The following is a 14,760-nucleotide window of genomic DNA, read 5'->3' as shown; positions in this document are numbered from 1 at the left end:
TACAAGAATTGTATGTAACATAAAATCAACAAATATCAACCAATAAATTCAGCAGTTTTGACAATTTTATTATAACGAATTCATATTAAGAGTTTGAATTAACAACGGTTGTACTATTGTGCCAAGATAATGTGCAATAGATAGACAAGATAATTTTCCACGCCATCTTGTGGAGAAAAGGTCATAGGGGGGCATAGAGGACCTAACCTATCATGATCGAACAACCGGTAAATGAAAAAGAATTAGAATTTTTGAAAATGGAACCACGGGAGGTATTGTAAAAATAATTATAAATATATGGAAAGAAAAATCGCGAACTGGAGTGATCAAGACGATAACGTTGAATGCAGTATTTTAATAAAATACCCATACATTAGCATGTAACTTGAAAGTTACACGGGCCCATAGAGGGTTAATTCGCAATGTGTTTTATCTTCCAGCAGTGATTCGTTACTGATCTTTGTTGCAGTGAATTTCACAATGTGTTCAAAGAAGATTACGTAGTTACCGAAGATTACACTTGCAAACACGTTGTTTGAACATGTAAACCGAAGAGTTGCATACTCACCTACCGTATTTACAAGGATTTCCAACAATTGCGACAAATCGATCGTGATGGTAGCCGTAGTGGTCGTATCCGGATGCATTGGCAAAGTGGAAAGAGGGAGAGAAATTTTCGGCAATGGAGACATTCTCAGACGTGCAAACACCGCCCTGAAATTCGCGATAAACGAGAACTTCGCCCACGGAACAACATTTTCCAACCGCGGATAAATTCCTGTACTCGTCGGGTATTGTTGTCCAGTTTTTCTGTAAATTAGATCACAAAATTACTATATAAGAAATTACTGTGTCAGAAAATTAATATACAATTTTCTTTTCTTTTTTTTGTTGGGAAAATGAAACTTCTATGAGGTTTATTCTGACATACTGGGTATTACTGAAAAATTGGTTTCCTTTAACCATCTATCTTCTATATTGATCATTTCACGACCATTGATATTTTACAATTTTTATAATAGTAATACTATAATATATAATATAATAGTATAATAGCAATACTTTTATGATACTACTTTGTAATTTTTATGATCCTTTTACAATTATATTTATCAATTCTTATTGATGTATTATTAATGTTATAATGTGTGTTAATTATTATTGATAAATATAATTAAAGTATTATAAAATTATATTTACTGTTACGTAGATTATATTGTTAAATAATATACTACTACTGTATACTAGTAATTGTATTATAGTATATTACTATTATATATACTATATATATATAGAAACTATAGTGCTTATTTACGTATTTATTAATAATTATTTTATTATTATATTATTATTATTGTGTTATTATTATTATATTATTATATTATATATATTATATTACACAAATTATGTAATATGTATATGCATAATAATATATATACATATTGCAAATATAAAAATATGAGAGTATAGATATATAAAATTCTTAAAGAATAATTTTAGGCAGAATTAAACTTCCAATTTCATATTAGTGAAATAAAAATCAAATTGAAGAAATTAATCATACGAGATTAATATCAGTGTGTAATTTTCATATCAGAAGTATCATCGAAATTATAATTTGCAGCTGCACGATAATTAATATGTAAGCAGTAGCTATCGTTGGTTATTATTTAACACGAATTAATATTTACACGGTCGTTTATTACCTCGAATTATAGTACTGTCTTAAAACAAGATACAGGTTTGCGTTTCCAATATTTCAAAGATAGATGTACATAGATAGCCGAAAGTCTAAAAATACGTGGATAAACACACAGCTATCTATATTTATCGTACACACATCAAATTGCTGTACCTTGCAGCAATGATTTAGCAATGTATAATTAGACTCATCGAAATATCATTTTCACGTAAATTCCTTTTCTCCGCGCGTAAAATGACGCGAAATTCTAAGAAAATTCCAATCAATATACTTCCAATTCTTAACATTCTCGAACTTACGATTTATTAATACAAAGTATTACCATTTCGAAATTTTTTCCAATCTTTTCCGAATTTTTTTCGAATTTTTTTTTAAATTGTTCAGATAACTGTCATCGAAACCATTGCATCACGTGTCATTTATTAACTGGTCATTTGTCACATTGATTAATTCCAAGTCATCGAGAGTAGAAATTAATTTCAAATATAAACGGATAAAAATTAATCGATAATTTTGGCGCCAAAATTTAAAAATTTTCGAAAGGTGTACTTATCGAATGGCTCGTATTTAACCTTTTGCATTATTACAAACAAGCATCGTGTCATATTTAATTCTACTTTCACTCATAAAGGTAGAAGAATTACCAAGATGATTGTAAAAATAAATTCGTAAATATATTTATAAATAGGAAAGTTTCTGTCTTGAGAAAAATTTCAGCCACGAAAGCGTGCTAAAATTACCAGTCAGAAAATAAAACTTTTCACAGAGTACGGCGAGTTAGATACTTTTGGTTAACATTAAACCTACCACGACCAGTCAAATGACTCATGGATAACAAAATATTTCCAGAAGAATTAAAAAAAGAAAATTTAAGCAAAAATAGATATTGAAAAATTAGTCTCACGTATATCGAAAGAAAAATCACAAAGAAAAGTGACATTAACGTCGATTATGGCATTCTTAATGACAAAAATGGTCATCAAATTATGATAAGAGGTATTAAAAAATTAGTGACACTTATATGAAAGAAAAATCACATAGAAAAGTGACACTAACGTCGATCATAGTATTCTTAATAACAAAAATGGTCATTAAATTGTGATAAGAGGTATTAAAAAATTAGTGACACATATATAAAAGAAAAATCACAAAGAAAAGTGACACTAACGTTGATTATGGTACTCTTAATAACAAAAATGGTCACTAAATTCAGTATTAAGATTCTCACACATACCAGAGGAATGGAGTATACGATCGGCTCATCATCGTCCATGCTAGCTATACAAACAACCAGCTGACAAAGAACTTGTAACAGTACTAAAATCTTCCTCGAAGACCCAGACATATTGCTTCTTCCTCTGCTGTTTACTTCTTCAAGATCCGTAAAATCTCCACAACGTTCGGGAAATGTCTGGTTAGCACAGATTCCTCGCCCTGCCAAGTTCGACTTAATATCACTCTATTCCAGAGATCTCTATAACATCCAATTCCTGTCACACTGATCCTTTTTCCCTAATGAAGACACGTTCGTGTGATCGAAGACACCCCAAAATTGATCACAGAGACACAATAAACTTGCAGTATTCTGCTCGTCGACGACATTTCGTGTCTCAACTATGACTCGATCAACGTCGATTATGCTTCCGATTTATGAGCAATTTTCTGTATCGTAGGAGTCGTTCAGGAGTCGCTAACCCCTCGTTCGATTCCGTTGCAGCTCAACCTGATCAGCCTGCACCATCCGCAAGAAGGTCTCGTTCTCAAGGCTTTGGGAAGCTCGAAATATCCAAACCGGAAGAAGGCGCGATGCTTGTTGGTAGAGACTTGACGTAACAGAGATACTCGGAACTTCCTTGGCTCTATCAGTTTACAGCTTCTCCTTCGCTGATTATTTTCTTGATATCGATTGGAGCCCGAACGATGAGGCAGATAAAGCTCTGCCGACTGGAGTATCAACTCTGATAACGGAATACTTCATTCCTGTACGCGTTGCTATCTGTGTTAACTGTTGGGCACGTTGAATCGGAATTTTCTGAGGCTGTGCTCGAAATATTCGTCACTTTGGGTCTGCTGATGGCCGGATTCGGGCTAACGAGCCGTAGTCCTCGGACCTAGAACATGTAAGAGCGGTGTTACTTAATCGATCACTGGGTCGTGATCGCTATGTAATTTTCAGAAGCGTTTATCGTCACGGAATGACCGGAACAGCATCGGGCCTCGTGGAACTGTGACTGGATTTCCCATCTTTATCTGGGAAGGATCTAACATGACGATGGAACGTGAGTAACGCCGATGTTGATCGATGTGGTTGTTAGTGATGGAGATCGGGATACGGTAAATCCCGGAATGAAAGCTTCTGAAAGGACGTTAACCGCTTGCGTCATGATTTATCAGAGAAAATTGTGAGGTGGAAAAGCAGTTAATTTTAGTTGGCCATTGGCGTAGCCAGGTGCTGGCACGTTTTATTCTCTGAAGATTCTTTTATTTATGTTAACTTACAATGGGAATTTTTAATTATTATTAGTAGTAGTAGTAGTTTGTATGCTATTTGGTGCAGTGAGTATAAGACTAAATATGTATGGCATTAACATGTGTATAATAAATACACATCTAACACCACATGATCATTTATTGGCAGATAGAATTATGGAATATAATACAATACTCACAAATCATAATTTTAGTAATTCAGATACTTCTACAATATTATTTCATGAGTCAGTAACTACTTTCAGATTGATTTAATTTATGATTATGATATAAATTAATTTTGTACAAGAGTATAATAACATTGGCATTACTTTTCTATCAGTTATATATTTTGGATTGGTGACTTAAATTTTCGACTAACGGATGAAAACTTAACTGCCACAGAGATTAACCTCTTAGTTAAGAAAAATCAATTAAAATCCTTACTAGCCAAAGACCAATTAAAGATGGTAATGGAAAATTGTGAAGCTTTTGCTGAATTGGATGAAAATCCTATAACATTCCCCCCTACTTATAAGTATGAATTTGCATCTCAAGAATTTGACCTAAAGTAAGATAAATTTATATTATACTTAAAATATTTTTATTATACTTCCATTTAATTAAGAATTTTTCATTTAGACGGCGACCATCATGGACTGATCGAATTTTATACAGAGTAAATGTGAATGTTTATAAGGATGTTAAGCTGAGCGCTGTTCAACATAGTTATAAAAGTCATTCCAATTATATAGTTTCCGATCATAAACCTGTTACAGGAGAATTTGATATCATTGTAAGATTACTTTTATGAAGCATAAAGTACAGTAAAAGTTAAATAATAATTAACAGAAGGCAATTTAAATAAATCTAATGACACAAATTTGTTATAAAAATTTGTATTACAGAATTTTGTATTATGTTGATAGATCAGACCAGGTATAGAAGATCACGGTGTAGAATTTCAACCTGTGTCATCATGGTTTATAGATGAAGAAAATTCAGTATCGTACAGACTATTGGGAGATGCCAGACCAGCCAGTGGTGACTGGGTGGGACTTTTTCACAATGAATTTTCCGGTTTAGACGAATATATTGTTTACGAGTATGTAGGTCGAGGTAGGGTCCATTTTATTATAATTTTTTATCATAGTTATTTGGGTGAGCTTATGACTAAAGATTTATGTTAGGTAAATCGGCGCAAATTCCTTCTGAACCTCATACCATCACTGAGCGGATTTATTTCAGCGATGCTGCCTTACGAACATCAGGGATGTATCGTTTAATTTACGTTGCACAACGAAGAAATCTTGTTGGAATTCTAGGTATTAGTCCACCGTTTCCAGGACATCGCAGACCTACATAATAAATTGGTTTGTGCAATATACAGTGAATGTATTCGTACATTGAACAATTTACAATTTGTTCAATCTTAGTTCATTAATTAATTTGTGCAAAACTATGAATTCGTACGTATTTTTCTTTCTAGAATATATAATACAGAAAAAAATTAATTATTAATTTATTTTCTGTAAGCGTCCATACCTTGAATTATATTTTAAATTTTTGCTTAATTCATACTCCCCAATAGTACTTCGTATGGTAGGATGAGGTCTATTTATATTTCCTTCTTTTACTGCAATTACCATACATTTTCATTCCATTTTTTAATAATAATTTTTAATAACATCATAGTATGAACATTATTGATAACAATTACGTTTTCAATCATACTGTAGATGGATGAATTCTTTTGTAAATTATATAGAATATGAACTATACAAATACTTATTGCTCCATCTTCAATTTTTTTGTAACTTTCAAGAATTGCACAAATATCTATCCTAGAAATATCTGAAAATATGTACGAATTCATTGTTTTAAAAAAATAGTTAATGAATTATAATTTTACGAATAATTTTATTGTATAAGATTTTAACACTGAATATCACTTCGTTTATTCCTTTATTTACTAGTAAATTACATTTATTTAATAAGTAATTAGTAATCATTTTATCTGATTGTAACTCTTTGAGGTCCAATGTTTTTTATCTTAGAGATTAGGGTATTATCTTACATTTATGCTTATACAACATATAGAGAATTTTGAAATGCTTTTGATGTTTTAAATTAGTATAAAAGATAATTCTCCTAAATAACGACGAGCAACATTTACTTTATGATTAAATATAGAGATAACTATATATAAAAGAATTTGAATGTTTTAGAAAATATTATCTTTCTACAGCGTGTTATTTAATATTTTATATTATGTATCGATTCTATTGTAGCAAGCATTTGGAGAGTTTACTTTTATATTTCTAACATTTCGTAGTACAAATTTAATATATTTTGTAGATTAATTTTTAGCATCTCAGTCTTAATTTTTTTTAAGAATAAGAACAAAGTAAATTATTTTACTGGGTATTAGTCTAAATAGCACTGGCTAATGAGTTGCAAATTTTGAGAGGGTGTGGAGTAGATAGAGCTTAAATGTAAAACATTAGTTTCGGATATCTATTGGTTTTCAAGATATACAATAGTAATTGAAACATCTGTATATACAGATTTCTATGTATAATAAATATTTTTTATTAATATTTCGAAAAGCATAGAAACTCGAAACTAATATTTTTCGTATAACGTCTTTCCCCTCAAAATTTGGTACTGATCGATCACTGGTGCTTTTCAGAACATCCATTTTATTTTATGTATGTAGAGTACATAAATTAATTAAAAGAAAGAAACTTTGAATATTGCATTTATTCACATTGTTGTAATGTTCAAATTAGAAAATTACATGACATATAAATTAGTTTTATTAATTCACTTAAATATCTCTATACAAAGCTTTATTTTAATCACTATATTAAAAATAATATCTGTCGCAATTACACTAATTCTATAATTTAGTATAGCATAATAAATAACAAACAATTTTTACATCAATAAGGACCACAAAGAGTTTGAACCCAATCGAATTTTATACTGTGCATATTATCATAACTATGAGTGTAAATATGTAGGTTTTCTCAAAATTATGGCTAAAAAAGAAAATCAGAAGAATTGATAAGTATTGTATTATTCAGTAAATAATGCTCATTTTATAAATTAATTCCTTTTAAGCAATTTAAAAGTAGATAATGTAATAAGAGACTATATTTTTATAATGAATTCTTAAAAATTAGTCTTTATTTTATTGAATAAATGAATGTTTTTATATATAAAATGTTTTATAAAATTTAGATAGTACTTAATTACAATATTTACTGGATAATACAATAGCGACGAATAGGGTGAAATATATATAGATATGAAAAACTGTTTTTAAAATGGTATTCACATCACAAATTCACATTGCACCCTATTTTCTTGTTAATGTTCAAAAGTTACTTTTGGTACCTGGTTTTTGCTATCGAGTTATTACTCGAAAAAGCTTAATCTTACACCTCGAGCTTATAATAAGTGTGTAAATGTTGTACTTGCACACCTAATATATAATAAAGCATTCGTAGGTAATGGCGGATTTATACGTATATGCTGGAGGCGGTCGCTTTAGACTCTGTAAAATAAAGGTCCCCACACGACAATAAAAATATATATTATTCAGTCACAAATTAATTAAACAGGGCTATAGGGTATTGTAGGAAATATATATATAGTGCATAATTGATTTATTTTAATGTACTCCTAAAACTTTGTAACGCTTCGAGCCTCTTGAAAGCTAAATCCGCCACTGCTCGTACTTAAAAATATTTATTAGTTTATTAAAATATTTTTTAGTTCGATTGATAAATTGTTACGACTGTAGCAATCGGTTTGGTTGTACAAACCTATACTATTTTATTTTTATATAGTACAATAAAAACACAAAGTAAAACGAACAAATGTATACTGTAGTATCAAAAAGAATACAAATAAAAAATCACGTTTCTTACTCATATCAACGAGGTTTTAAAAAAACATTAACTAATTTTTGTTGCAACAGGTATGTATTGAAAAAAATACAATATTAGAAGAATACATATAATTTTACATAAATAATTTAAGAGCTTTACAATAAATAATATATTCCTTTCCTAATGTTAAAACTACAAAATACAAAACGTAATATTTTGGTTTTTATTTTTAAATAATTTATTATCAGTACAAATAAAACTCTCAACTATTTTATCAAATTATACAGTATTATTATACATTGATTTGAGCATAATGCATTCATTTGAATAATTATTAAAACATGTTTGGCAGAAATTAAAAAATTAACATTAACTAAAATACTTAAAAAGCAATCGCGGAAAATTCGTTAATTAAATTCTACTGTATTTTGCAGTTTTATGAATTTTTGTGTAAACCATAAATGATAAATGAAATTGATCGATGATATTAAATATCCTTAACTAATGACTTATTATGCATTTGGAAACATTATTTATCTAAAAAATATAAAAAATGTTTTAACGTTAACTGTACAAGATTCAAAGAATGTCTATATTCGATGTAAGGTCATCATACAACTTATCCGGTTTCTCACTGTTATATAATCGGTATACAAATATCACAATTTGCACATGCCATTGTAAAACGAGTTGCAGGCGTTTTTATATAATCAAGACAAGTTCCTAAGAAGCATAATATTGTCATCTGAAAATGTCGATACGAAAATACAATATTAAATTCGGAAAATTTTTTATGAATCTAGAAAATTATGAATTTTTTGTCTTTTTTTTAAATGTGTAAGATATAACACTCTTACTATACAAAAGTATGCATCAAGAGCACTCGCAATATCAAGACCGAGCTAAATAAGCAAAAATTTGTATTTTGTCACGATATATTTTCGCTTATATTGATATTATATTATCTTTCATTAATTTATATAATTTCTCTATTATATTAAGAAAGAAAAAAAATTACATACATGTATTACATAAGCCACTGATATAAAATTATTCTTGCAATATTTTGCTGGCAATTAAAGCCTTTTAAATAAATTGTATTATAAATTATGATTAATAAAAAATTAGGATGATATTTGATATACGATGTCGATGAAATGCTACATTTACGTTTCATTTTCACACACGCAATAAATAATTCAATAAGTCGTGCCTAAAGTAAATTTATCGAAATTGCCAAATTTCCCTTATTTGATCAATTTGACGATTTGTAAATAAATCATACCACAGTTGTACGTTTCTTCAAGGAACTTTTAAGCATCTTTCGGCAGTTGATTCGTAATCCTCTCGTATGGTGTACAATGAATTCGAAGAAGGATTGAAGAATAAATGATACATCATGGAATGATCGTTTATCTAGGTGCGGAATTGTTGTGCATTATAGGAAGCAAAAATAATTCCATGCTTCCAACTTCTGCTTCTGGTATAACATTGATGCCACGAAATTGTTGTATCCTTTGCCATACAAAGTCTCTTGGTGGCTTACGTAGTACAAATAGACCGAAAATAAGAACACCTTGAAGAGCGTTCACAAGGTCGAAGGAGGACCAGTCGAAAGAATCTGCGTTGACGAACCATGATATTAGTTCCATTGACCAATTGAGGCCCATCAAGAAGAAAATAATCATGCAAACAAAGGCGGCTCTCATTAGACATCGAAGATATTTTCGATCGAGTCGATCCGATTCCTGATTCCTTGCGAGGCGCCTTAAATCAAGATCCCTTTGATATTTAGTCAGTTTAATGAAGGTCAGAGCGATAAGAATCACATTTCCAAGAAGAAGTAATCCGACTGGTACGTAAAAGAATGGCATTGCTTCAGTGTCCGCTGCAAACAGAAAATAATAATAAATTTTAATAAACCGATCAAATTTGTTTTGTTATCTACATGTAATTAATGATAATGATGATTTTATACCTTGTAATTATAAATTAATGATTTTATTATATTATAATGTGCGATTCAATTAAATGAAAATTATATATATTTTTATTTTCATTCACTGGTGTATAATTTGAAGGTTAACTTCATTGTAATATCATGAAACAATTTTTTTTCGTTGGTATTTTATTAGATAAGAGATCGTCTTCTTTGATCTCACATGAGGTAATATTAAAAGAGCTGAAGGCCGCTTAATTGAAAGTTAACATCCTTGTTGAGATAAAATTCAAATTGGATTTTTCCAAAACAACTTAATAGTCTCATCTTTGTCGTCATCTTATCAAATAATCAAACGTTGCTTTAAATACTGATATATTTTAAAATATATTATATACATATATGATCCTATTATTTCTTTCTAGTCATTCCTGTTATTCGTTTTGAAAGATTTAAATTGATACATCTGTCTCGTGTTAAATAGGTCACCAGCAATTCATGGTTCACTTGTTCAAGCATAACACTCACCATATGAATAAAAATAAAAATGACATCTAGAATGATTGTTATGATATTGAAACAGGAGAAGAAATAGAAAGAAGATATAAATTTCTTATTAAACTTGCGAAATCTAATGTTTACATTTTTTTACTTAACCTTAAATGTCAAAGTAAGTAGGTATGTCAGTATCATAACTATTGATATTACATTTACATTATATCTTTATATTAATTGAATTATAATATATAAATGCATTTCTAGTGATTAAATATGAATACATTAAGATAGATATAACAGTGACAGATATTGAAATATGAGATGTACTTGACTTACATTTGAACAAACAACTATCTTTGTGGGCGTTTGACTTCACGTAAGTCGTAGGTATTGTTGGATTAAGATTCATAATCATTGAGAGAAGAATAAGTATTATCGAGCAGCCCCAACACCATAAAGAGTAGAAGAAAAATAACGTTCTTGGTTTCATTCTTTTGTACGTTTCTCGATCCACGTAGCTGCGTACCAACGAGCATATTTCGATGCACATCGCATTTAGCCAGAAGAAGCATGCGATGAAGGAGAACTGGATGACGAACGCTGGAAAAGCCAATTGTTTATTTGAATCTCAAATCAACACTGGTCTTTCTCTCAAAGGAGTTACATCATATCACTTTATAGTATACCATAAAAAGCGCTGTGGTAACATATAGGCTATTGCGCTTCGAATAGCGCGCCAAAAAATTTTCTATCAAACAATATGGAATAACATGTTAATTATTATTACATTGAATTTGTTTTCGGAACAGATTGCATATTTTGTAATACATGGAAGATTGTCCCATTAAAATTGTATGTCAATTTTGTATTACAAAATTTTGTGGAAAATGACAGTAATATTTAACATTTAATACTTTTACGCGTATTTTAATCTAGCATAATTTAGTGTAATAGTTTCTTTAAGCTGATCATTGTATTACATTTTTATATGCAATGCATATAGTATAAATTTGATTCAAAATTTCATGCAGTACTACATATATAATATTTACAATAATAAATGACAATATTTCTATAGGAAAAATACAACCAAAATTTATTGGTATTTTATAAAACATGATATCATGTTTTTATTTTTTATTAACAATTATAGTTAGTTTTATAACATTATTAGATATTAAATGTTAAATGATAAATGTTATCCATTAATTAAAAATTACATGTCAACTTACCTATATTGATACAGGCTTGCCTCGATAAATGCACACTCCATAATTGTGTAATTGCTAACATGGTAAAAGCAAGTGCTAAGCATCCACAATAACGACACAACGTTCTTCCATAAACATCTCGCAACTTTGGCGTAATAGAATACGCTGCAATGGTAAGGATTAAAAATGGCACGGATAATAAAAGGCCACAGGCATACATCGTAATTCGAGACTCTGCAGCTACTATTATGAGATCTGGAACAATTTTGTTAACGTTAGTACGTTCATAAATTTATAAGCCATAATTTACTAACAATAAATTATTATACTGTCAATAATGATTTGAATTTAAAAATGAATTTAATAATTTTCTTTAAGTTAAATTTGTAAATATATTTATTTATTTAATATTATTTAAATTGATTTAATAGATGCAACAAATTAACTGTTACCTTCAGCCATACACACAAAGGTTTGAAGTCCTAGTTCTGGGATCACTTCTAAGCAATAATCAACTCCAAGTTTCAGCATTCCTGGCTTTTTGTGAGGTGTGTATATGTTACCATTCATTAACAAATAGTGCTCGTCATTGGAGTCATTGCTTGGGTCTAAAATATACCTAAAAAGGAATATTTGATCAAATTTGAAATTAATGTTCCCTTTTTTCATTTTCTTTTACGAACTATTAAATTTTTATTTGTACACATACACCTCATGTGCAAATTTTTAAAAAGACATTGTATTTTGGAAATTTCAAAAACTTATTTAATTCATATTTTTGTATAGGAATATAGTTCCAAAAATATAATTATAGTTTTATAATATTATTTCTCATTGAAGTCAAACTTGATAAACATTATTTTAAATTAATTTATATTTCTACTAGTCATTATTTTATAACAATTGTTACTATTATTTTTAATAAATTCACCATGATTATTATTTTATCATTATTACTGTTATTTTAGTATCATTATTGTTCTTATTGGTGGTGTTTATTGAAAATAAGCATTAAATATTGAAAATTTTTTTGCAATTAATTGAATTAATTGAAAAAATGACTTTAGAATAAAATAGAAAATGAAACAATGAAACTAGCATTATTTGTGTTATTAATTTATTATCATTATTACTACCATTGTTATAATATCATAATATTTAAAAGTTAGAATAACTTAAATTGCACAGTTACTAACTATTTTGACTTGCACATATCTGCATTATCGGTAATGGTGGATAGCGTGCGTGAAACGTTCACGATAATTTTAAATTCATTATGATCACGATTTGCATTTGTTTTAAGAAAGAACTACACTTATCCTTGAATATAAAATGCAATACAAGTTACAATAGATACGAAATAACGTGAAATCCGTTTTATACTGCTTCTTCAATTATTTACTTATCTCCTTCCTTTTCCAAATTAAAAAAAAGAGAAATGTAAATTTTTGCATTATTTCGCTTTCTCTACTTTATTTATTCACCTTATCACTAGCATGCTAAAGATGCTAAACTTATCAGTTTAGAATAATTGAGCAATATTTTCTCGTTATAAATTTATTTTTAAAATAGTTAACCGAGGTCAGTTACGGAATTATTATGTAAATATTACGTAGATAAAAATTTATTCCGAATTATAAAACGTGTTTGAAACGTGTCAACGTTATCAGAAAGTATAATGACGATTTATAATCATAGTTAGACAAGAAGTGAAATAGGACTACCATCCGTTTTTAATCTTCAACCATATTTCACTATTTCCTCATTTTTTGGTTTACCTCGTTCTGATTTGAAGTACCGATCCATTAATTTTCCGATTCCATAATTTGCACATTAAAAGATACGAGATTTATAATCCCATGTTTCCTGCTTCTGTCTTAATTTCGTCCAAATAAAATTTGGTTACCAAGTTAAATCCATTATTAGTTAAATCTATCACGAAATCTTATAATAGGTACAAAATTTTCAAAATTTTGAAAAGACACTAAAGGAGGGTGTTAAAAAGAGACCATTTTTGGCATTAAAATAAAAAATAAAAAATAAAAAATGAAAAATGAAAAATGAAAAATTCCTTCGAGACCTTTAAGAGCATCCTCCAAGGAATAAACAATGCTTATATAAGCATATATAAAGTTGTTAAAAACGAGTAGAAATACGTGAAAATGAGACTGATCGAATACAGGATGTCCCAGCAAAACGGGAGGGGGTAATGCAAACGGGAGGGGGTAAAACTGAACTGAATTAAATTAATAAATTTTGTGAATTAAATTAATAAATTTTCAATTGCAAATATCTTAAAAATTATTGAGTAATGGCACCTGTGACTTTAACATATGTAACGTATGATATTAACAATTGACAATACAGAATTGAGTATCACCATCAACGCAGTACCGCAGCCATTGTATTAACCCTTTGCACACGGCGATCTTTTTGTTACAGAAACATAGTAATTCGAAAATTTTCTGCCATAAAGTCGATGATATTTTCAAAATGGTAAATAATAAGAGCAAATTAACAATAAGACGTAGACTTATTTTACCTCGATATTCCACGTGCCGTTGGGCAATTTTAAATTCGAGATATTAATTAATAACAATCTTTAGAATCTGATTAAATGGTGACTGAGAGTCGCCTCTCGAGTGCAAAGGGTTAACCTATTCTCAATTATCGCTGGAGATATTGACAATTGAAAATGCAGTACTGAGTATAGCAATCTAAACAGTTCTATCGCCATTTTATTAACCTATTCTCTGATCATCTATATTATATCGCAATTCTAGAATTATCAATGGATAGATCAATCATCGCTAGAGACATTGACAATTGAAAATGCAGTACTGAGTATAGCAATCCAAACAGTACTACATCCATTGGATTAATCTATTCGCTGATCATCTAAATTCTACAGCAATTTTAGAATGAATAAAATGTTTCCTGCAGGAACATTTCGACCATCGTATCCTAATAATGCCTAAAAATATCCTACAAATAAATAAATAAATAAATTTCTAGGTAAAGTGATAGAGGAATTTCTTGTTT

General features: G+C 29.1%; 3 protein-coding genes across 3 annotated transcripts in view; 1 reads left to right on the top strand and 2 right to left on the bottom strand.

Moving 5' to 3' along the window:
• The window catches only part of LOC108555335 (inositol polyphosphate 5-phosphatase K), an 11,610-nt gene extending 5,914 nt beyond the window's left edge, over positions 1-5,696 (top strand). The window contains exons 6-11 of the mRNA XM_017910922.1: positions 1,531-1,538; positions 4,253-4,419; positions 4,515-4,742; positions 4,814-4,967; positions 5,101-5,290; positions 5,362-5,696. Of these exons, the coding sequence (XP_017766411.1) occupies positions 1,531-1,538; positions 4,253-4,419; positions 4,515-4,742; positions 4,814-4,967; positions 5,101-5,290; positions 5,362-5,537 (923 nt within the window). The 3' untranslated portion in view covers positions 5,538-5,696. The remainder of the gene's footprint in view (positions 1-1,530; positions 1,539-4,252; positions 4,420-4,514; positions 4,743-4,813; positions 4,968-5,100; positions 5,291-5,361) is intronic.
• On the bottom strand, positions 510-3,507 carry LOC108555341 (uncharacterized). Its single transcript, XM_017910936.1, has 2 exons — positions 2,937-3,507; positions 510-810 (listed from the first exon to the last, which is right to left on the bottom strand). Exons 1-2 carry the CDS (start codon positions 3,045-3,047, stop codon positions 565-567), a joined length of 357 nt encoding a protein of 118 aa, XP_017766425.1. The 5' UTR covers positions 3,048-3,507; the 3' UTR covers positions 510-564.
• A 3,591-nt stretch (positions 5,697-9,287) lies between the features above and the next one.
• The window catches only part of LOC108555060 (G-protein coupled receptor Mth2), an 18,226-nt gene continuing 12,753 nt past the window's right edge, over positions 9,288-14,760 (bottom strand). Inside the window, exons 3-6 of the mRNA XM_017910554.1 lie at positions 12,171-12,337; positions 11,740-11,973; positions 10,844-11,107; positions 9,288-9,958 (exon numbers count right to left, since the gene is read on the bottom strand). Coding sequence (XP_017766043.1) covers positions 9,483-9,958; positions 10,844-11,107; positions 11,740-11,973; positions 12,171-12,337 — 1,141 coding nt within the window. The 3' untranslated portion in view covers positions 9,288-9,482. The remainder of the gene's footprint in view (positions 9,959-10,843; positions 11,108-11,739; positions 11,974-12,170; positions 12,338-14,760) is intronic.

Source organism: Eufriesea mexicana, unplaced genomic scaffold (assembly GCF_001483705.2).
Source record: "Eufriesea mexicana isolate 0111107269 unplaced genomic scaffold, ASM148370v2 scaffold474474847, whole genome shotgun sequence".
NCBI lineage: Eukaryota > Metazoa > Arthropoda > Insecta > Hymenoptera > Apidae > Eufriesea > Eufriesea mexicana.
Note: the sequence above shows the minus strand (reverse complement) of the source record. Positions and strands in the feature narration are given on the sequence as shown.